General features: G+C 36.1%; 1 protein-coding gene and 1 non-coding gene across 2 annotated transcripts in view; one reads left to right on the plus strand and one right to left on the minus strand.

Annotated features, from left to right (window-relative positions):
* The first annotated feature begins 5,244 nt into the window (after positions 1–5,244).
* The window catches only part of LOC136030985 (nicotinamidase-like), a 94,333-nt gene continuing 74,644 nt past the window's right edge, over positions 5,245–24,933 (plus strand). Inside the window, exon 1 of the mRNA XM_065710141.1 lies at positions 5,245–5,400. Within this exon, the coding sequence (XP_065566213.1) occupies positions 5,366–5,400 (35 nt within the window). The 5' untranslated portion in view covers positions 5,245–5,365. The remainder of the gene's footprint in view (positions 5,401–24,933) is intronic.
* LOC136031598 (small nucleolar RNA U3) lies at positions 8,654–8,871 on the minus strand. Its single transcript, XR_010618543.1, has one exon. It is a non-coding gene; the product is annotated as a small nucleolar RNA U3 (small nucleolar RNA).

Here is a 24,933-nt window from a genome sequence, read left to right on the forward strand (position 1 = left end):
AGTTGATACAGTCAAATTTGTGTTCCAAAGTCTGCTATCCCCTAAGTCCTCTTGGTTTAGTCCAACCATAGTTTTAATGCTGATCGGAAAAAAAACAAGGTTCGGAGATTTTTGGGTGTCATCAATCAGTGCAACCAAACTATTTCAAAAGTTTCAAGTAACTAGCAGTAACAGTGTAGAAGGTTGCAAGCCTGATGGAGATAAAACGATATAGATCTCTTTCAGGCGTCGAAGGTCAGTGCAACAGTTTTTTTTTTTTTTAATTTTTTCTTTATTGAGGTCTCCTTTACCCTGTTTGTATCTACTGTAGATTTATTTCAATCAAAACTAAGCAATATAATATTGCTTAGTTTTGTCCTGTGGTGGCGCAATGGATTTGATCTTAGCTTTGTAATACGGGACCCAGAGATCGAATCACGCTGCAGGAATGCACTGCAGGGCCGACGCAGGGACCTTAGTAGTCAAGAAGCGTCGTTAATTCTTAAATTGCTTAGTTTTGATGTCATAACAAATGTAAACAAACATCAAAATGGTCTGTTTTCATTAATGTCTACCGGATTCGGTGAAAGATTATATAGGTTTCTGGCCTGTTTTCAGGCACAATGAACCGATATAGCCAAAATAAGTTGCAAATTTCGTTTGGTTCCTTTAAGAAGATTCGATACCTTAAAAATCATTTTGCGAGCCTCAACGTCACAAAACGAGAAGCTAAATGTTTTTTTTTTGTCTTTCTGGAAAAGTAGGTGTGTCAAGATTTTAGTTTTCTGTCGTCTATTCAGATCTCTTATCCAAGCTCTACTAGTTATGGCAAGATCGCCCACTCAATCCTAAATAGTTTGGGCCAAATGCATTTCAGAAAATTGAAATGGATAAGGTTGGGTGATCCTTTAAGGAATTAAACAAAAAAAAACATGTTTTTTTTAACTGCAAGTAAGGAGCGACATTAAAACTATAAACGAACAGAAATTATTCCGTATATGAAAGTGGTTGTCCCCTCCTAAACGTAAATGCTCTTTACGCTAAAGTTTGACTCTTTCACAACTCTACTTTTTAAAACAATAAAAACTAGCGTAAAGAGCGAGGCGTTGAGGAGGGGACAACCCCTTTCATATACGGAATAATTTCTGTTCGTTTTAAGTAATAATGTCGCTCATTACTTGCAGTTTAAAAAACTTGTTTTTTTTATTTAGTTTCTGAACGTTTTTAAATTAATGCATATTTTGATTTTGGCTCACCGCACATTAATACTTAGAACGAAATTCGCATATTTTTTTTTGTCTAAATGGCTTTCTCATATTTTTGTTCCGACGAGTTGATAAAAAAAGGGGTGGGAGAGGAGGCCTAGTTGCCCTCCAATTTTTTTAACTTATAAAAGCAACTAGAACTTATTAGTTTTTTGTTTTACGAACGTTTTTGTTCGTAATAAATATACGATAATTGCCTCGCTCTTTATACTAAAGCTTAAATTTTGTTCCGGTGCTTTAAGATTGACCCCCACGCTCATTAAAATGAGCGTGGGAGGGGGCCTAGGTGCCCTCCAATTTTTTGGTCACTTAAAAAGGGCACTAGAACTTTTCATTTCCATTAGAATGAGCCCTCGCGTGACATCCTAGGATCACTGGGTCGATACGATCACCCCTGGGAAAAAATATAAACAAATAAACACGCACCCGTGATCAGTCTTCTGGCAAAAAATACGAAGTTCCACATTTTTGTAGATAGGAGCTTGTAATTTCTACAATGGGGTTCTCTGATACGCTGAATGCGATGGTGTTATTTTCGTTAAGGTTCTATGACTTTTAGGGGATGTTTTCCCCTATTTTCCAAAATAAGGCAAATTTTCTCAGGCTCGTATCTTTTGATGGGTTAAACTAAATTTATTGGAACTTATATATTTGAAATCAGCATGAAAATCCGATTCCTTTGATTTATTTATTAGCATCAAAATTCCGTTTTTTTAGACTTTCGTTTACTATTGAGCCAGGTCGCTCTTTACTACAATTCGTTACCACGAACTGTTTGATCGAATTAACCGTATTGCTGTTTTTATGAATAGTTAAGATTTAGGGCTGGGAGTCACCAATGCAATTTTCATCCTCCATTCAAAGTAAAAACAATTTAAGATTATAGTTTACAGCTTTTTGTATAAAACTTGTAAACTTACTCAAAATTGTCATTAAGATAAAGAAGAAACAACAGGTTATTGGGTATCTTTAAGCCCTTCTATATATCGGTTAAAATATCTAATAAACATTTAACATCAAATGTCTCATTAAACTGATAGTTTGTCACACACTCTTGGACCCAGATCTCTTGTTTTTAAACTTTCAAAAGTTGAAATGAATACACCCTCTACATCTGCAAATAGGACAGAAATACAATAATTAAATAAGAAGGTAGATATACAGTGAATATAATTTTCTGAATGAAAAAGAAAGAAAGACTTTGTGCTTTTTATAAGGATTAAATAGAAAAACAAGTTTTTATGGAACTTGGTATTAACCAAGCGACCTATAGCGATTGCAAATTCTGTCGGTCTGTCTGTCGATCTCTATGTCCCGGTTTTGCTAGTTTAGGCACTTCCAGATAAGCTAGGATGATGAAATTTGGCAGGCGTATCAGGGACCGGACCAGATTAAATTAAAAATAGTCTATCCCCTGATTCGCAATCTGGGGGGGGAGGAGTGGGGGACGGCTAATTCGAAAAAAATGAAGTATTTCTAACTTACGGACCGGTAATCAGATCTTAATGAAAATTGATATTTAGAAGGATCTTGTGCTTTTGAGCTTTCATTATAAATCCCAACCAGATCCGATGACATTGGGGGGGGGGGGTTGAAGGGGGAAACCAGAAATCTTGGAAAACGTGAAAATTGAGGTATCTTTATCTTACGAATGGGTGATCGGATCTTAATGAAACTTGATATATAGAAAGATCTTACGTCTCAGATGCTCTATTATCAATTAAAGTCGGATCCAGGGACATAGGGGGTTGGGGGGGGGGAACAGAAATCTTGGAAAACACTTAGAGTGGTGAGATCGGGATGAAACTTGATGGGAAGAATAAGTAAAAGTCCTAGACACGTGAGTGACATAATCGGACTGAATCAGCTCTCTTTGGGGGAGTTGGGGGGGGGTGTGTTTATTCGGAAAAATGAGAAAAATTGAGGTATTTTTAACTTAAGAAGGGGTGACTGGATCTTAACGAAATTTGATATTAGAAGGAACTTATTTCTCAGAGGTCTTGTTTTAAATCCCGACCAGATCTATTGACATTGGGAGGAGTTGGAAGGGAAAACCAGAAATCGTGGAAAACGCTTAGAGTGGATAGATTGGGATGAAACTTGGTGGGTAGAATAAGCAAATGTCTCAGATACGTAATTGACGTAACCAGACTGGATCCGCTCTCTTTGGGGAAGTTAGGGGGGTCCAGTGCTTTTGTGAATCCGGTGCTTCTGGACGTGCTAGGACGACGTCAATTGGCAGGTGTGTCAGGGACCTGCACAAATTGACTTGATAAAGTTGTTTTCCCCGATTCGACCATCTGGGGGGCTGAAGGGAGAGGAAAAACTAGAAAAAAATTAGGTATTTTTAGCTTACGAGTGGTGATTGGATCTTAATGAATTTTGATGTTCAGAAGGACCTCGTGTCTCGGAGCTCTTATTTTGAATTCCGAGCGTATGAGGTGATATTGGGGGGAGTTGGAGGGGGAACGGGAAATCCTGGATAACGCTTAGAGTGGAGAGATCCGGATGAAACTTGGTGGGAAGAATAAGCACAAGTCCTAGACACGTGATTGACATAATCGGACTGAATCCGCTCTCTTTGGGGGAGTTGTGGGGGGTTGTTATTTCGGAAGAATTCGTGAAGTTGGTATCTTAGGGAAGAAAGTTAAGACTGAAGCTCGGAATATTAGTGAAAATGCTTTATATTTAATAGAGAGGAGAAGGGGATTTTACAAGAATTATCTGAGTGATAGATTATATGAAAACAAAAGGAATGTAAAGAAATTGGAGAAAACATTGAAATATGGACTAAGGAGGTGTGAAGTGGAGGCCATGGATAAAATTTCCAAGGATCTGGAAGATGCAGATCATTTTTTGTTTTCTGAATGTTTCTTTTTCATTATCATTTTCATTTTTCTTTCTCATTTCATTTTTATTCCCATTCTCTAGATTTTTCATCAATTAAATCCCTTTCCCCCACAAATTTCTTGTGAATTGACACCACTTCGCCGTTGATTTGATACTATAAGCTCCAACCCTCTTTAAGAATTAAATTAAAAAAACAAGTTTTTTTTAGCTGAATTTAAGGAGCGACATTAAAACTGAAAACGAACAGAAATTACTTCGTATATGAAAGGGACTACTTCCTCATCAGCGCCCCGCTCTTTATGCTAAAGTTTGACTCTTTCTCTCTACTCTGCTTTTTAAAACAGTAGTTAAACAGTATTTTTTAAAATCAGAATTTTGATCCGTTGACTTCGGGAAGATAATTAGCGTGGGAGGGGGCCTAGGTGCCCTCCAATTTTTTTGGTCACTTAGAAAGGGCACTAGAACTTTTCATTTCCGTTAGAATGAGCCTTCTCGCAAGATTCTAGGACCACTGGGTCGATACGATCACCCCTGGAAAAAAAACAAACAAATAAACACGCATCCGTGATCTGCCTTCTGGCAAAAAATAAAAAATTCCACATTTTTGTAGATAAGAGCTTGAAACTTTTACAATAGGGTTCTCTGATACGCTGAATCTGATGGTGTGATTTTCGTTACGATTCTATGACTTTTAGGGGGTATTTCCCCTTATTTTCTAAAATAAGGTAAATTTTCTCAGGCTCGTAACTTTTGATGGGTAAGACTATATCAAAGACTGTAGAAAAATTCCATTCCATATAACAATGTAGAACAATTCCATATAAGACTGTATCAAAATTCCATTTTTTAGAGTTTTGGTTACTATTGAGCCGGGTCGCTCCTTAAGTTCGTTACCACGAACTGATTGACAAAACCTTATGTTCACTATAAAGATTATTCGTGGTTTTTTAAATTCTGTTTCTGTCAGTTTAACAAACTGAAATTACGTCATTCAATTCTATTTATAGCTCGTTGCCTTTGGAACTACAAAAGTTTATTACTCTTGAAAAAAAAAAAAACTAGTAAGGCAAGATCTACAACTGCAGTGACAAGCAATATTGAAAGGGGCGTTTCCGATATCACTCTCTACGAATGGAAAGTTCCCTTTCGAAATGCTGTTCTGATGATGTTTTATAAAACAGGTCTGTTACGATAGAAACCAGTTTAGTTGATATTAGGAATCATTCCTTTTTTCAGAAATGTTTTGACTTGATTGAAAGGGTGAAGACAGAATGGAGCAATGCTTTGCCGCTTTTGATAGAGATGGGTAAGTCGTAGGCTATTCCTATATGCACCTATAAGAATGTTTGAAATTGAGCAATTCTTAAGGTATTGCTTTCGAAGATTTCATGTCAGCTGAAGGGGGTAGAAGCCTAGAATTAGGGCTGTTGAGAAGGAAACATGCTAAGAAAAGAATTCTTACTTCATAACATGCAGAAAATTATACTTATACAACTGTATATATGTTGATAAATATATAGTATTTATATTATACTAGCTGTTGGGGGCGCTTCACACCTATCTATATTCACCCCACCTGTGAATATAGATAGATATAAATATATTTTTAACTACGTAAAACTTGCGAATATTCAACATTCTTGGCTGTCCCATTGTCTGTGCATATAAATAGATTGTCAGGTTTACCGACTCTTGAACATGCAACATATAATTGTCCATGGGAAAAACAATCTGTATTCAGATCTATACCTTATTATTCTAATGATTGCCCTTGAGCTTTGTTGATGGTGATTGCTAATCGAACATTCCCTGTGTCCCCGTCGTCATTTATGTATCCCCCTGTGCCCCCCGGCGTCCCCGTTGTTGTTGTTTCCCTGTGTCCCTGATTGCTAATCGAACATTCCTTGTGTCCCGGTCGCTTTCTCTTTGAGTGCCCCGGTCGTCATTTATATTCGAGGGGATCAAACACCGCAACCCCTCCCCCATCCCTTGGGTACGGCCTTACCTAAGCAAAATAGAAAAGTTTACTGATATTTTTGGTTTACATTTTTTGTGCTTAGTTCCAATCAACAGTTGCTTCATAATGCAAAGTAATGCCACTTTGAATTAAGAAACGAACAAACTTTCATTTATGACGGGGAGGGGGAGCGAAATTGTCAGTGTAGCAACTATCATGTTTGTGAACAATGTTGAATGTGAAGCGAAATGACATATAACCTTTTTTACATATGATTTATGTTTTACGTGGAAATATTGGATATATAGGTATATGTGCAAGCATTAGAAAGGAGGAGGGAGCTGGGATACAATTAAATAAATAAAGTTTTTTTTTTGAAGCAGGGAAAAGCATTAAAACTTAAAACGAATAGAAATTATTCCGCATATAAGGGAGACTGCCTCCTCCTCAATACCCCCTTTTCACGCTAAAGTTTTTTAAGTACATTTCAAAAAGGCTCTGATTATAATTACACGGCCCTTGTATTTCAGGAATCGATCTTAAAGAGTTGGGATAAAAGGTCGAACTTTGGCATAAAGAGTGGGGTATTGAGGATGGGGCCGCCCCCCTCATATACGGAATAATTTCTGTTTTTTAAGTTTAAATGTTGTTTTTTACTTTCAGTGGAAAAAACTTGTTATTTTTATTTATTTTTTGATCGTTTTCGAAGTAATCCCAGGCAATCCACCCCCTCCGTGAAAAATCCGCCCTACGAATAATTCCTCCGTTGTAAGCTCCTCTTACGCAAGATATTTCTCCCGGTAAATTACCCAAAAGTAAGGTAAAGAAATTAAGATAAATAAAACGAATCTCGTATATGAATTCTGATCAATTCTCACGTTTAAAATGTCACCAAGTAAGTTCATCCCAAGAAAATTCCATCCCAATGGGAAATTCTCTCCGTTGAAATTCAGTCCCCCAAAATTCACTTCTCTGAAAAATGTCAGTACACTTCCCAATAACAAATAGTATGTGTAAACAATGATCGAATTCCATAACTTGCAGCCCTTCCTCCGGGGTTTCTGGGGGGTCACGTCATCCCAACTACATATTTATTGGACCTTTCAACTATACTGAGCAAAATGGATATATCAAAATTCTGATCAGACGACGTTGGGGAAAAAGGCTTGGGAGGGGTGCCAGTTGCCCTCCATTTTTGGTCACTTAATAAGGGCACTATAGCTTTTGAATTTCCTTTCAAAAGAGCGCTCCCCCAATTTTATAGAACTATTGGTTCGATGCGATCACCCTTGGTAATTACTCCGTATATGAAAGGGGCTTTTCCTCCTCGACACCCCGCTCCTTGCGCTAAAGTTTGATTCTTTCTCGCAACTCTACTTTTTAGAACAATAAAAAACTTTAGCGTAAAGAGCAGGGCGTCGAGGAGGAAAAGCCCCTTTCATATACGGATTAATTTTTGTTCGTTTTAAGTTTTAATGTCGCTCCTTACTTTCATTTCAAAAAACCTGTTTTTTTCATTTAATTATCAATAAAGCATCTATTATATATGTAAGAAATGCTGAGCGTAAAATGGAATGATATATTTCATTTTTATATTTCACGGTATCTGATTTGTATTATGTCAGATTATCACCGTGAACTTTATCAATTCCATACTGAAATTAACTTTTGGTAAAATCCTATATTTTTGCTGTATTGGTAAGCATTTAAGTTCTGTGAATGAGACTTTGAGGTATATATCTTGAGCATATGTTGTTCCCGGGAAAGTTTCCGAGGTTTTTATCCAAACCATTTACCCTCTAAAGGAAACTGACCCCTGTTGACCTTAGAAAATTGTTTTGTTGTAAAGTAGACCTTTTAGAAATAAATCTACTTCACGTTTGAAGCCAAAGAAAGTTCTCAGCATGTTTTTTTCTAAGCCCTAAGTCCTGATTTATGGGTTTTAAAGATCTTGTGAAAACGTATGTAAGACTTGAAAGACAACCCAAATATGACCAAATCAAAGAATTCGTGGTAACAAACTATAAGTAAGGAAGGAGTGACTCGGCTCAATAGTTACCAAAGCTGTAAAAAACAAAAATTTAATATCAATAGATATATCAAAAGAATCAGCTTACTATGCCGATTCAAAATATTTATCAAGATTTGTGTTGAGCTACCCATCAAAATTTACGAGCATGAGAAAATTCGCCCGATTTTTGAAATAGGGAGAAACACCCTCAAATTAAAGGAATCTTAATGAAAATCACACCATCAGGTTCAGCGTACCAGATAACACTACCATAGAAGTTTCAAGCTCCTATCTGCAAAAATGTGGAACTTTGCTGTTTTTTGCCAGAAGACAGATCTCGGATCCGTGTTTATTTTTATTTTCTTTCCCCATGGGGTGATTGTTTCGAAATAGTGGCCCTAGAAGATCGGGAGAAGGTATGTTCGAAGAGAAATTAAAACTTCTAGTGCCATTTTTAAGTGACCAAAAATGGAGGTCAACTGGCCCCCCTCCCACGCTTTTCTCCCCAAAGTCGTCTGATTAAACAATGAATATAAGTGATATGTTATATCCATGGCAATCAGAAATATGAAAGGGTTTAACACTTCCACGACGATTCGGATTACATCTATCTCATACCAGTTGGCTACAATAGCTGTCAGCTGCCAGGGACAGTCTTCAATAACCAAGTTGCGATATAACCCAGAACCGGTCCTTCTCCCGCTCAGAGATAGACATTTCCACTCATCGTCTTGGTTTGAGGAAGCGTCGGTTCCCCAGCGAAATATAAGTGATCATACTATAGAAATGATCTTGTGAACTGTGAACCATGATCAAACAGTTCGTGGTAACGAACTATAGTAAGGAGCGACCCGGCTCAATAGTAAACGAAACTCTAAAAAACGGAATTTTGATGCTAAAATATACATCAAAAGAATCAGATTTTCATGCTGATTTTAAATATATAAGTTTCATCAAATTTAGTCTTTGTCATCAAAAGTTACGAGCCTGAAAAAATTTGCCTTATTTCAGAAAATAGGGGAAAACACCCCCTAAAAGTCACATAATCTTAACGAAAATCACACCATCGCATTCGGCGTATCAGAGAACCCTATAGCAAAGTTTTCAAGCTCCTATCTACAAAGATGTGGAATTTTGTATTTTTTGCCAGAAGACAAATCACGGGTGCGTGTTTATTTGTTTTTTTGTTTTTTTTTTCCCAGGGGTCATCGTATCGACCAAGTGGTCCTAGAATGTCGCAAGAGGGCTCATTTTAACAGAAATGAAAAGTTACAGTGCCCTTTTTAAGTGACCAAAAAATTGGAGGGCATCTAGGCCCCCTCCCACGCTAATTTTTTCTCCAAAGTCAACAGATCAAAATTTTGAGATAGCCGTTTTGTTCCGCATAGTCAAAAACCATAATAACTATGTCTTTGGGAATGATTTACTCCCCCACAGTCCCTGGGGGAGGGGCTGCAAGTTACAAACTTCGACCAGTGTTTACATATAATAATGGTTATTGGGAAGTGTACAGTCGTTTTCAGGGGATTTTTTTGGTTATGGGGGTGGGTTTGAGGGGAGGGGGCTATGTGGGAGGATCTTTCCTTGGAGAAATATGTCATGGGGGAACAGAAATTCAATGAAAAGGGCGCAGGATTTTCTAAAATTACTATAAAAAAAACAATGAAAAAATAAAGATGGAAAAGTTTTTTCAATTGAAAGTAAAGAGTAGCATTGAAACGTAAAACGAACAGAGATTATTTCGCATATGAGGGGTTCTAAAAATACTTTAGCATAAAGAGCGAGGTATTTAGGAGGAGATGAATACCTCGCTCTTTATGCTATAGTATTTTTAGTAATTTCAACTATTTATTCTACGGCCTTTCAGATTCAGGGGTCATTCTTAAAGAATTGGGACAAAACTTACGATTTAGTGTAAAGAACGAGGTATTAACGAGGGTACAAACCCCCTCATATACATAATATAATTAAAGAATATAAAAGTTTGTTACGTAAGTTAATTCTTAAGTTACGTATATTTTTACTAATAAAAAAATTCGTTAAAAATTAAAATTTATAGTTGCCTTTTTATGTAACCGAAAAATTGTATGGCAACTAGGCCTCCTTCCCCATCCCTTATTTCTCAAAATCGTCTGATCAAAACTAAGAGGAAGTCATTTAGCCAAAAAAGGAATTAATATGCAAATTTCATTTTAATAATTTATGTGTGGAGAGCCAAAATCAAACATGCATTAATTCAAAAACGTTCAGAAATTACATAAAAAAAAAACTAGTTTTTTTAACTGAAAGTAAGGAGCGACATTAAAACTCAAAACGAACAGAAATTACTCCATATATGAAATGGGTTGTCCCCTCCGCAATCCCTCGCTCTTTATGCTAAAGTTTGACTCTTTGCCACAATTCTGCTTTTTAAAACAATTAAAAGCTTTAGCGTAAAGATCGAGGGATTGCGGAGGGGACGACCCATTTCATATATGTAGTAATATTTAGCTTCTGTTCTACATCCAATAATTGATTTGAATTTTTATTGAACATATCATAGGCAGCGCAATGGTGCTGCCTAAGTAAAGAACGATATAGCACAATGTATTATTTTTGTTTTTTTTTGTCTTAGACCAGGGCACTTTGTATCAAAGGATTTATCGTAGAAACTTCAAAAAGGGCTCATTCGATTAAAAATTGAAACGGATAGTGTCCCTTTTAATAGTCGAAAGTGATTGGAGGGCAACTAACCCCCTCCAACGCCCACCCTTTCCCCAAACACATCCACTTAAAATTTCCAGATAGCCCTTTTGTTCAGGTCCAGAAATTATTTCTTTGAGGATGACAAGTCCCTCCAGCCTTCGGGGCAAGGGTTGTAAGTTATGCCCTGGGAGTACACATGGTTCTTATAGAAAGCATTGTCGTAGAAGCTTCAAAAAGAGATCATTCGATTGAAAATTGAAACGGCTAGTGCCCTTTTTTAATAGTCGACAGTGATTGGAGGGCAACTAACCCCCTCCCGCGCCCACCCGTTGCCCAAACACATCCAATTGAAATTCTGAGATAGCCATCTTGTTCAAGGTGAAAGGCCAGGAAATTATATTTTTGAGGATGAAAACACCCCGAAGCCCTCAGGATGAAGATTGTAAGTTATGCCCTGGGGTATATAAGGTTTTTATAGAAGGTGTTATCGTAGAAACTACAAAAAGGGCTCATCGATTGGAAATTGACAGGACTAGTACCCTTTTCATGCTTAAATGTAATTGGGGGCGAATGCCCCCACGCCCTTCATTTCTCCAAAGACTTCCAGTAACAATTTTGATGTAGCCATTTTGTTCAACGTTATTGAAAAGTCAGGAAATTATGTCTTTGAATATGACTACCCTCACAGCCCTCAGGACAAGGATTATAAGTGAATTATTAGGTTGAAAATGGGAAGTTCCAGTTCCCTTTTAAGAGTCAAAAGTTTTGGAGGGCATTAATCCCCTCCCCCAAGTAACCTCATTTGCCAAACGAATCCGATTAAAATTATGAGATAACAATTTTGCTAAAAATAGTCCAAAGAACGTATAAAAATGCCTCTAGGGTTCACACAACCCCCCAGTGTCCTGGGGATAAGGTTGTAAGTCACGCCCTGGGGGCATAAAAGGTTTTTATGGAATGGGTGGTCGTACAAACCTCAGATGGGTCTCGCTTGGTTTGAAATTGGAAGCTATGGTGCCCTATCTAAGACTCAAAAGTGATGAGAGTTACCAGCCCCCACCCGAACTCATCATTTCCCCAAAGACACCCGATTAAAATTTGAGATAGCGAATTTGTTCATTATAGTCGAAGCGTCCGAAAATTACGTCTTTGAGGAATTCCATCCCGCCCCCACAGCTCTCAGGGCAAGGGTTGTAAGTTATGCCCCTGGGGCATATGAGGTTCTTATGGAATAGGGTTGGTCGTTTATACTTCGGAGGGGACTCACTGTATTGGTGATACAAATTTCTAGTATCCTTTTCAAAAGTCGAAGTGGTCTGATGGTAGCTACCCCCCCCTAAACACGTCGTTTTTCCAAAAATGCATGGAATAAAATTTTCTTAGACTGTTATTTTATTCAAAATAGTCCAAAGATCATACAACAAGGCTCTTGGGGTTGATACAAACGACCAGAGCCTGGGGACGAGGGTTGTAAGTTATCCCGTGGGGCATTCAACGTTTTATAGAAGGGACAGTTCTTCAACTTTAGAAGATGCTCATTTGGTTGAAAATAAGAACTTCTAGCTCCTTTTTAAGTATCGAAAGTGATGGAAGGCATTTAGCCCTCCCCCCGACAACCCCACTTTTCATTAAACGTATCAGATTGAAATTATGAGATAGTGACTTTGTTCAAAATAGTCCAAAGAACATATAATAATGCCTCAAGAATTGACATAACCCCCCAGAGCCCTGGGGATAGGGTTGTAAGCTATACCATGAGGGCCTGCAAAGTTTTTATGGAATGAGCGGTTATATAAACTTCTGATGGGGCTCATTTGATTTGAATTTCGAATTTGTAATGTTCCCATTAAGGGTCAAAGTGATCTGAGAGCAACCAGCCCCCCTTCCCTCCACGCTCATCATTTTCCTTTACTCTTCCAATCAAAATTGGAGATAAAAATTTTGTTCATCGTAGTTGAACGGTCCGGAAATTATGTCTGTGAGGAAGACCCCCACCCCCTACAGCTCTCAGGGCAAGGGTTGTAAGTTATGCCCTGGGGGGCATATAAGGTTCTTATAGAAATGGTGGTCGTATATGCTTTGAAGGGGACTGACTGGATTGGTAATCAGAAGTTCTAGTGCCCCTTTTAAGAGTCTAAGTGATCAGAGCATAGCTACCCTCTCCCCACATACACATACAAGCACGTTGTTGTGAAAAATTTTCTCCAGCAAACAAAAAGTAAAGAAAAGGTTTAAACTATTATTTTCTTTTTCCCTGAAAATACTATCTCAACATAAAACGAACAGAAATTAATTTAAAAAACTTTTTCCACAAAATAAGGTTTTCAAAGAAAAGTAAAGAGCTCAATTAAACTAAAAATGAGCAAAAATAAAATAAAATAATCTACCCAGCGTAAAACTACCACAAGTCAGCATCGATAAATAAATGAAACCCAAAACAAACAGAAATTACATTCAATGACCGAATCAAACTCAAAACGAGCAGAAATTAACATGAGAAGGGCCCAAAACCCCTAAGCCTTCCCAAGACCAGGACAAAATTTGCACTTTACTGAAAAATTTAAATGTTTTTACTTTTATAACTTTAACAAAATCAAATATTATTAAAATTTTGATGAAAAGATATCAGCATGAGTATATTAAACTGACAATACACATTCATTCGTATCTTTTTTCAGTAAAGTGCAAATTATGTTCTGGCCTTGGGAATGCATAGGGATTTTGAGCCCTACTCATGTTAAGTTATGGTCGTTTGAGTTTGACTCGGTAATTTATTGTAATTTCTGTTCGTTTTAGGTTCCATTTATTAATCGATGCTGACTTGTGGTAGTTTTATGCTTGGTAGATTATTTGATTTTGTTTTTGCTCTTTTTCTGTACAAAGGAGCTGTTTACTTTTCTTTGAAAATCTTATTTTGTGGATTTTTTTTTTTAGTTATTTACTTTAAATGGCACCATAATCTAAGCTAGTATGATATTCAAGAAATTTCAAACTACTATTGAAATCCAAACCATTTTGATTAACAAAATATATTTTATTTTTTGGCATAGGAGGGCAACCAAGCACCTACGTGTTATTATTGGAAAAGCCACCCTACCCTTGGAATCTCTTGAATATTTGAAGAATAAGTTTGCTACATTAAAATATTCTGTACCTAAGATAAAGATAATTTAACATTCGCATTTGACCTTGAGCGACAGTACGGGTCTTTCTTCTTCTCCATACTTAACATTATCATAGCAATGTTTTTGACAAATGTTTCACTTTTTGGGAGAATGAATCTTTTGACCACGTAATTTTACTTCATCGATATATCTTTTAGAATAAAAATTGTGGAAAATGAATATCTGATCGGCGCGTTTTGAACTAAAATTGCGATGAAGAACTACAGAAAGCAACGAAACGACTTCGCAATCTAAATTCTCACTGATATGTATGATTGGATGCAAAATTATGTAATATCTTTCTAGAAAATTCCTTGGGAAAAAAGGCTCCACTATTTTTGACGCTTCAAACCTGGCTTATTTAGTTTATCTTACAAACCTTCAAACATTTTTTGTATATATCAATCTTCCTTGGATTCTTCTTTGTTTACTGACCATCTTAGACACCATGCTTATGGGTCCTGTTTGAAGTTTGACTTGCCAATTACGCTCTAAAAATAAATTTTTTCTAAAAATAAATTTTTTCTTAAATGAAAAGTAGTCAGCATAATGGATGGGTAAACGATAGGGAAATCGTTAGACACACAGAAAAAGTTTCCTAAAAAATTAGATATTTTCAAAACCTGGAAACACCCTCCCCCCTGAAGTAGCCCCCTTCACAGAACAGCTTGATTCTTGATCCGTGCCTTAGTGGGGTTTTCAAAAAACTCATCCCACTCCCAATTCTTTGTTCTTGCCCCTCTCTCCTATATCAGCGTAAGTTAAATCTCTAGTAAGCAATGCCTCAGGACAAACCAGAGTACCTCTAGAAATTTGTTTAGGTTTTGTAACACTACAGATCATCCGAAAATATAACTTATATGAATAGGAGTACTTTAAAACGAGTCTATCAGAATATGAGTTCTAGGAAAAATGACTCTTTGCCCCCTCCCTTGAAAGACCATACTGTTAGGTATATTTTGTTGTTATTGTACATAGTATTACCTACTTACCCCTTGTGAAAGTGGATGTTTATAAGTGTACTTTGTTTACACCTCTATATAGAAAATATCTGGAAAACGATTTACTGGAGTAATTCAGGTGAGGTTTTATGTAGGGGCCTCAGCTACTCCACCCCCCACAACCAAAATGCACCCAAGAAAAAAAACATTTTGAGTATTCTGATAAGAAAGTCGACCAAAATCCTTGTCCCCTCTACATTTTCATAAATTGTCTCTTTTGTGTTACTTCCACTGTCCCCCGGACGTTTTTAGCTACATCTTCATATTCAAGGTCAAAAGTCTTTTTAAAAAAGCTGCTGCCCGCAAAATTCATCACTTCGAAGAGAGTGAAGCCCAAATTACAGTGCAGTGACAGTGGTGGACGAGGCAACATTTTTTTGTAGTTACAAAGGGTCAATGCTTGAAATAGCTAATGCTCAACTTGTCCGATAAATCCTATTAAAGATAAAAAAGTCTTTTGATGCCATCTTTTTCAAACCAAGTCTTTTTCAGGTATTTTCAAGCTTTTTTTCAAACCAAGTCTTTTTCAGTTTCTTTTAAGTCTTTTTCAAACCAAATTTTTGGTTTAAAAACCAAATTTTTGGTTTAAAAACCAAATTTTTAGCTTTTCCAATATTGCCAGTTCAAATTTCCGCTTTTGTATTGCTAGTTCCACGTCAAATTCCAGGAAATATACCGCATTAAAAAAATCTTGGCTTTTTTTGGAGCAGGTGTTACTATGGTATGGCTCGTTTTCGATGTGTTCCAGCGAGGGTTCAGCCCCCCTCCCAAACAATTAAAAAAGTTTCTGAATTCCTGGTCACTTCTTATTCAAATTGTAAATGAAACCTTTTTTTTATTATTTGCCTCCGGTGGCATCAGTTGGAGGGCGGTAGTTGGGTGTGTGCTCCCTAGTTTTTCTCCCCCTAGATTTAAAAAAATAACGTTTTGGGGATTTTAGATCACAAGATCCAAAATTTTGTGAGTTTGCACCACTGCCCCTCCCCCCATGAGAAATATCCTTTGAAAAATATCCTTTGATCTGAGAGCCCTTTAGTCGTGTGCATACTACTAACCCTTGACTCAAAGAAATATATAGGGGGGGGGGCTCAACGCACAGTTCTACAAATCGTAATTTTTCCAGATTTCTGGGCACTTTTTATTCAGAATTAATTTAGAAAACTTTTTCCCAGATAAGTTTTCCAAAGAAAATTAAAGAGCTCCATTAAGCCAATGCCACAAATCACTATCAACAAATAAATGAAACTCAAAACGAACAGAAATTACAATAAAAAGCCGAGTCAAACTCAAAACAATCAAAAATTAGCATGAGTATGCATGATAACCCCCATGCCTTCTCAAGACAAGAACACAATTTGCGCTCTACTCCAAAAAAAAAAAAAAAAAAAAAAAAAAAAAAAAAAAAAAAACAACAACAAACAAATGACCGTGGATTGTCAGTTTAATTGACCTATACTGACATTCGTTCCTTAAGTTTTTGATAATTTATCGATAATTAATTTTGATAATTTAAGTTTTTGATTTTAAGTAAGAAAGGTGAAAACATTTCAAACATATTTTGTTTTCCGTAAAGCACAAATTGTATTTTGGTCTTGAGAAAGCATGGGGGTTATCAGCCCTACTCATGTTAATTTTTACTCGTTTGAGTTGGAATCGGCTGTTTATTGTAGTTTCTGTTCGTGTTGAGTTTCATTTATTTGTTGATTTTGATGTGTGGTAGTTTTACGCTTGGAAGATCATTTAACTTAATTTTTGCTCATTCTTGGCTTAAGAAGCTCTTTACTTTTCTTTGAAAAACTTGTCTTGTGGGAAATTTTTTAAATTAATTTCTGTTCGTTTTTGATCGATAAATTAATTTTCATAAATTTCAAAATAATTTGTGGTCATTTTCATGGACAAAATAATATTGTTTATCTTTTCAGTTTTTTCAAACAGTTCGTGGTAACGAACTGTATTAAGGAGCGACCCGGCTCAATAGTAACCGAAACTCTAAAAAATGGAATTTTGATACCAATAGTTACATCAAAAGAATCGCATTTTAATGCTGATTTTAAATATATAAGTTTCATCAAGATCAGTAATGCCCATCAAAAGTTACGAGCCTGAAAAATAGGGGGAAACACCCCTTAAAAGTCATACAGTCTTAACGAAAATCACACCATCAAATTCAGCGTAACAGAGAACCTTATTGAAGAAGTTTCAAGCTCCTATCTACAAAAATGTGGAATTTCGCATTTTTTGCCAGAAGACAGATTACGGATGCGTGTTTATTAATTTGTTTTTTTTTGTTTGTTTTTTTTCCCATGGGTGATCGTATCGACTGAGTAATCCTAGAATGTCGCGAGAGGGGCTCATTCTAATGGAAATTAAAAGTTCTAGTGCCCTTTTTAAGTGACCAAAACAATTGGAGGGCACCTAGGCCCCCTCCCACGCTCATTTTTCTCAAAAATTCTAAGATAGCCATTTTATTCACCATAGTCGAAAAACCTAATAAGTATGTCATTAGGGACGACTTACTCCCCCGCAGTCCCCGTGGGAGGGGCTGCAAGTTGCAAACTTTGACGTATGTTTACATATTGTAATGGTTACTAGGAAGTGTACAGACGTTTTCAGGGGGATTTTTTTGGTTTAGGGGGGAGAGTTGGGGGGTTTACGTGGGAGGATATTTCCATGGAGAAACTTCTCATGGGGGAAGAGAATTTCAATGAAAGGGCGCAGGATTTTCTAGTATTTTTTGAAAATCAATGAAAAAATAAATATGAAAATTTTTTTTTGTACTGAAAGTAAGGAGCAGCATTAAAACTTAACGGAAAAATTATTACGCATATGAGGGGTTTACCTTCTCGCTATACCTCACTCTTTACGCTAAATTATTTTTAGTAATTTCAACCATTTATTTTACGGCCTTTGTGATTCAGAGGTCATTCTTAAGGAATTGGGACAAAACCTAAGCTTGACTGTAAAGAGCGACAAAGTTTGAACCCCCTCATATACGCAATAAAAACATACGAATATAGAAGTTCGTTACGTAAGTTAATTCGTAAGTTACGTATACTTTTCACCAATGAAAACGTTTGTAAAAAATTAAAAGTTCTAGTTGCTTTTTTAAGTAATCAAAAACTTGGAGGGCATCTAGGCCTCCTCCCTCGCTCCTTTTTTCTCAAAATCATCCGATTAATTGTAATTAATTAATATGCAAATTTCGTTTTAATTATTTATGTGCGGAGAGCCAAGATCAAAACATGCATTAATTCAAAAACGTCCAGAAATTAAAGAGGAAAAAAACAAGTTTTTTTTAAATGAAAGTAAGGAGCATCATTAAAACTTAAAAAGAACAGAAATTACTCCGTATATGAAAGGGGCTTTTCCTCCTCAACAGCCGCTCTTTACGCTAAAGTTTCTTACTGTATTAAAAATAGAGTTAAGACAAAGAGTCACACTTTAGCGTAAAGAGCGAGGCGTTGAGGAGGAAAAGCCCCTTTCATATACGGAGTAATTTCTGTTCGTTTTAAGTTTTAATGTTGCTCCTTACTTTCATTTAAAAAACTTGTTTTTTTTTCTTTAATTTGCTATAAAAATCCATAGTATGGGTTGCTATTTGTATATTGGAAAAGTTTTTCAACAATTTTTAATCCTGACACAAACAGTATAATTTTTAATTTAATTTTATAGCTTCTGGTGTTGACCAGAAAAATATAACTTAATATCATTCCCAAGATATTCTATCTTTGCTCTTTGACAACCTGGATAAACTTACAGTCTTTTTATTTATTTAAATTTGTTAAATGGGCTGCTTGCTCTCCAATCTCTTGTTACTCTTAAACAGGACACTCGCGCTGTAATTGGAGTACAAGGGGGAGGACTTTCCCCTTCATATATCTAGTAAAACATTTTAAACAAGTTCAAACAAAGTGGAAACATTAAAAAATTCCAGTAAAGTACAAATTATGTTGTGGTCTTGAGAAGGTAAGGGGGTTGTCAAAGACATAATTTCCAGAAATTTCAACTACGCTGAACAAAATGGCTACCTAAAATTTTTGATTAGACGTATTTTAGGAATTGATGAGCTTGGGGGGGGGGCTTGTTGCCCTCCAATCACTTTTGACCAATAAAAAGGGGACTGGTCCATTCAATTTGCAATCGAATGAACCTTTTTCGAAGTTTTCACGACATCAAATGACCATCTCAAAAATCCATCAGATGCATTTCGGGAAATAGGAGCTGTGTGTGTGTGTCTCTTTTTTTTGAGGGGGGGCGTTACCCACCCTCTAGGTGCTCTGAAATTTAAAAAGGGCTTTAGAACTTCTAATTACCAATTCAATGAGTCCCCTGCGATGTTTATACGATCACCCTTTTCTATATATACCTTATATTCCCCCAGGGCATAACTTACAAGCCTTGCCCTGAGGGCTGTGGGGGGGGGGAGATTGTCATCTTCAGACATAATTTCCGGACCTTTCGATTGCATTGAACAGCATGACTATCTCAAAATTTTGATTGGTTGTGTTTGGGGAAATGGTTGGCGTGAGAGGGAGATTAGTTGCCCTCTCTGTCCTCTGTTTTTGAAGTTTCTACGACAACAAATGGTCATCTCAAAATGCCTATAAGATTCATTTTGGGAAATACGAGGTTTGGGGGAGGGGTATCCACCTTTCGATTACTCTCAATCTTAAAAAGGATACTACATCTTCTGATTACCAATCCAATGAGCTTCCTCCGAAGTTTATACGATCACCCTTTCCATATAAGCCTTATATGCCCCAGGGCATAACTTACAACCCTTGCCCTGAGGGCTCTGGGAGGGTTGTCATCCTCAAAGATAGAATTTCTGTACCTCTGAATTATGTTTAACAAAATGGATATTTCAAAATTTTGATTGGATGTGTTTGGGGAAATGGTGGGCGGGTGAGGGGGGGGGGGGGGTAGTTGCCCTCAGGTCACTTTAGACTATTACATAGTGCACTAGCCCTTTCAATTTTCAATTGAGTGATCTCTTCTGAAGTTTCTACGGCAACAAATGCCCATCTCAAAATTTGATTTGCATTTCGGGAAAATGCGAAGTGTGGGGGTTATTCACCCTCCGATCACTCTGAATCTTAAAAAGGGCACTAGAGCTTCTGATTACCAGTTTATTGAGCCCCCTCCGATGTCTATATGATCACTCTTTCTTTATTTACCTTATATGCCCCCAGGCTAATAACTTACAACCCTTGCCCTGAGAGCTCCGAGGGGGGTTTTCATCCTCAAAGACATAATTTCCGGACCTTTCATACTTGGAACAAAATGGTTATCTCAAAATTTTGATTGGATATGTTTGAGAGAATGGTGGACGTGGCAGGGGGATTATTTGCCCTCCAATCACTATCGACTATTGAAAAGTGCAGTAGCCCTTTTAGTTTCCAGTCAAGTGAGCCTTTTTCGAAGTTTCTACGACAACAAATGGCCATCTTAAAATTTCTATCAGAAGCATTTCGGGATTTTCTGCAATTTACACCTTTTTTCTTCTTTAATCACATTGTGAATAAAATCAGTACTCGCAACGAAATTTGGCTGCCTTGTTTCAAAGTTGCATTAACTGTATAAGCTAGCCGGAGTAACAACTATATGGTTCGTTGTATTTGGTTGAATAGCCAAGTTTGCGACACGTGGAATCCCTGACTTCAAAATCTTGGAACAGTTTGAGGCTTCTTGAAAATGCGGTCCGCCTTCTAGACTCGGTAAATGTGACGCATGGCTAAAAGCGTAATTTCATTTCGTATTTATCATATTAATTATGTTTAGCCTACTACAAATGATATATATATATATATATATATATATATATATATATATATATATATATATATATATATATATATATATATATATATATATATATATATATATATATATATATATATATATATATATATATATGTATATATATTAATACTATTGTTACGGCCCCATAAAGTATATTCTTGATTTTTAGGCTTATTACCCTTAATTAGCCGTAAAGATCTTCCAAAGACAAAACAGTATACACAAAAATGCTGGGGGGAGGGTTACCTTCATAATTTAGAATTTTTTCTATAGTTTCTTAGTTTTTCTACATAATTTGCCTGTTTTTTTTGCCTTTCACAAAGTGTCGCCTCTCCACCCCCATTAGCCTCCTAAGAATAAAACAGCTGCTCCCGCTACTTCTCCGTCCTGATCTATTCAAGGCTTTGCTCTTTACCCGTTTCCAAGAAGTCCAATGAAGCCTAAAAAACAAGAAAATCATCTCTATAGGACTAAAGGAACTTTGAGGGTGATATATTTTCTTAGCACATAAATATTATAAGCACGAAAATTACAATGAAGTGAATTGTTCCTCCAAAAAAAAAATAATTATGACCTAAGTCTAAAAATGTGTTAGGTACTTGTCTGTTAAACGGAACACACTCAAGAATTACGCTGTGTAAGATCTGACAGAAACCGGCTTCCCTTCCTGGATCGGTTATTATTTGCTTATCATCAGTGAGAAAACTACCACGTATGTATATTTTTATTAAATATTTAATATATAGAGGTGGTTAGGGGTTAGATTAGGTTTGGTAAGGTACTTAACATAATACGTTCTGCGCGGCCTGCTTTCCACAATTCTTTGTCGTAGTTTCCATAATTTTGTTTCTGAAGTATAATACTATCATGTTTCGGTATATTTATTAGCATAAACCTAACTTCACTTATTGGGCATATTCCATTTAACAGACAAGTATCATTTGTTGAAGTACTTTATGCCGAATCAACGCAATATTATTGGCTGCGGTCATTTAAAAGCGCCGCGTGACACTCTTTTTTTGTCAAAGTAAAAGTTCTAAAACCGAACTGGTCTACCATGACAAAATTAAAGTAGTAAATTTTGAAAACAAAAGAATATGGCCCGTTTACACGGCCGTAGGGAGAAAAAGAATAAATAAACGATTATTTCACCCGGATCACAAGAAGGTGTAGCCAGCGTTGGAAAGGGGAAATATTTATACCAAACCAATTTTTAAGAAGGGAAGCAGTTTGGTTACTCAGGCTAGAACCCAAATTAACAAACGTACAATCAATGAGCTATTAAAATGACAAAGCAGGAGTAATTGACTTCTGTGTCAGTTGCTGATTGTACATTTATTGGAACTTTGCCGTTAATTCACCGCCACATTTTTTTACGTTAAGTCAGTACTAACTACACCAGCAACATTTTTTTTTTCGTATTAATTTATTATATTGATGCTACTTCATTATGTTAATTCTAAAGGCATAAATTATGTTTGCGTTAATATATTTGTGTTAATAGGCTATATTGTGTTAATTCTACATTGATTTTTTAAATACTTTGCTGTTTTTATTTTATTATTACGTCAGTTTTACTAACTAAATCAATTATTTCTAGAACTGAAACGTTAGTGGTTATGACTAATCGGAAGTACAAGCTGAAAAAGTTGTGTTATTGAATTAACGTAAAAGTTTCGATTTGTTACTATGGGTTTTTCCCGTGGGCAGGGCCAAATACATGATTTCTGTTCGGAGGATTTTTTTTCGGAGGTAGGTTTTACAACTACAATTTTTTTTTTAACGCATAAAAAAAATTATATGTATTTTTGTTGCGTTTTTACGAGTTGGACAAATGTTTCTGGGAGGCTCGAACCTCCTAACCACCCCTGGATATAACCTTTTGGGTAACTCATGGGCTCTAAAGCCTCCAGAGATGTTAAAGAAAATCAATTTCTGGTTCTTAAGCAAAAATGATTAAAACGAGCCTTTGTTAGAGTTTTTTTTACACTCTATGTTTTCATACAATCGCCTTTATATCTTGAATTAAATAAAAAAAACACTCTTTTATAACGGAAAGTAAAGAGCGACGTTAAAACTTAAAACGAACAGAAATTACTTCGTATATGAAAGGGGCTGCATCCTCATCAACGCCCCGCTCTTTACGCTAAAGTTTGACTCTTTCTCTTAACTCTTAGTTAACATTATTAATACATTTTTAAAACAATTTTTTAAAACAGCAAACAGATTCAGCTTTTCGCTGAATCTGATGGTGTGATTTTCGTTAAGATTGTATGACCTTTAGGGGGTGTTTCCCCCTATTTTCGAAAATGAGGCAAATTTTCTCAGGCTCGTAACTTTTGATGGGTAAAACTAATTTTGATGAAACTTATATATTTAAAATCAGCATTAAAATGCGATTCTTTTGATGTAACTATTGGTATCAAAATTCCATTTTTTAGAGTTTCGGTTACTATTGAGCCGAGTCACTCCTTACTACAGTTCGTTACCACGAACTATTTGATTTTAAAAGAATGGCTATATAATTGCTATATAATAAAAAACATAGGCCAAGTATATAATGAAAAAATTAAATATCTTAAAAATGAAACTAAATAATAAGAAAATGTATAGATAAAAATAGCTATTTTAATTTTTTAATCCTTATTTTTTTAAATGGTTTTTAATGGCATTATGAACAAATCTTATCTTTCGACCGTAAAAAATCAAACGTTGACAATCTGTTAATTTTCAAAGACAACCACACCCAGTGAAATTAGTTTAAGGAGATATAGAGGGGGGAGACAAAAATACAGGTTTCAATATTTAGGCTAGCCATTTTTTTCATTAAAAAACGAAAAAAAAGTAATTTCAGTGACAATACCAAAAAAGGGTATTTTGAAATCTGGGGGATGGAAAAAATTGTCTGGAGGACAAATACCCCCCCTCTCCAGTTAACACTATGACATTTCCTTCAAAGGAAAGCTGTACCTTTTAAGTTGTTCGGTGTCATATGTTTTAGCTCATTTTCAGCTGCAGAAATTTTAATTTGCCTTGAAATTTTAGCTGATTTTAACTCCAATCTAAAAAAAACTTGAAACTTCTGTGATAAAGATAGAAAATTATGGGTCAAATCGTAAAATTCTTGAATTTTTTTTTTTTAAGAAAATCAGACCTCCGCTCTCTGTATGTGCTTGGATCAACTCTTTGAAAGCTTGTCTTTCTCTAAAATTTATCATGGGTCCATTATGTTTCAAAACAGTCTGTCGTTCAGGAAAGCTCGACTGTTTACTGTAGGTTATATATTTACCAGAAATTTGTTCACCTTCAGGTAAACGTATCTTGTACTTCCTTTTTTCATTCTGTATTTAATAGTATGCTTTTCTGTAAATAATTGGTCAGTTTTCTAACTCACGTAAAAAGAAAGAAAAAAACTTGTTGGAAGATAAATTTGCCAAACACAAAAAGGAAAAATGTAGAAAGTTTGGCAAACATACTTTAAGTAAATATTAGCCCATGTCATTAAGCAATAATAGACATCTTGTATTTATGATGCATAAACATGGAACAAGTTCTAACGATAAAATGACGGAAATAGATTGTTATCACGATTCAGTAAACTCCAATGTATAAAATATGCCACGTTGTTATACGAATGAAAACATTCTGCATTACGATATTTTATTTGACTAAGGCCGGTTCGGCTTCTGTGACTGTGTTGACGCTTATTTTCTTCTAAAATTTTAATGAATATGGTGGTGATATTGCGGTCAATTTGGCAGTCGATGAAGTACTTGCGGGAGGCTATAGGTCTAGATATTATTAGTCACTCTTATATGGTTTGCCTTGGAGTCTCTTACAATGAATCCCTCCAGGGGATCCCTCCATTACAATGAATCCCAAAGGGGACTTCCGATAGCTAGTTGGCTGACATTTGCCAAATATCACCAGAGCAGTGTGTAGAACCTTCATCCATTCTGTAAGGGCGTTGGAGCAGGAGTGAATTTCATGGGTTTCCTCATTAGATACTCTTTCGGCACTGGTTAACTCTTCAGTTCGATCACAGCTTCTATACCAATACAGTAATGAAAACTCCTATCTTGCCCATGAGAAGCTTTTGGTACAGAGCTCTGAACTTGGCGCCTCCTCCAAGCCCTGTTCCGACGCCTAGATCGTACAACAACACCATAGGCGGGAACGCAATATTGGTATCTAAGCTGTGAATTGCTCCGACTTTTAG

This window comes from Artemia franciscana, chromosome 9 (genome assembly GCF_032884065.1).
Source record: "Artemia franciscana chromosome 9, ASM3288406v1, whole genome shotgun sequence".
Lineage (NCBI taxonomy): Eukaryota > Metazoa > Arthropoda > Branchiopoda > Anostraca > Artemiidae > Artemia > Artemia franciscana.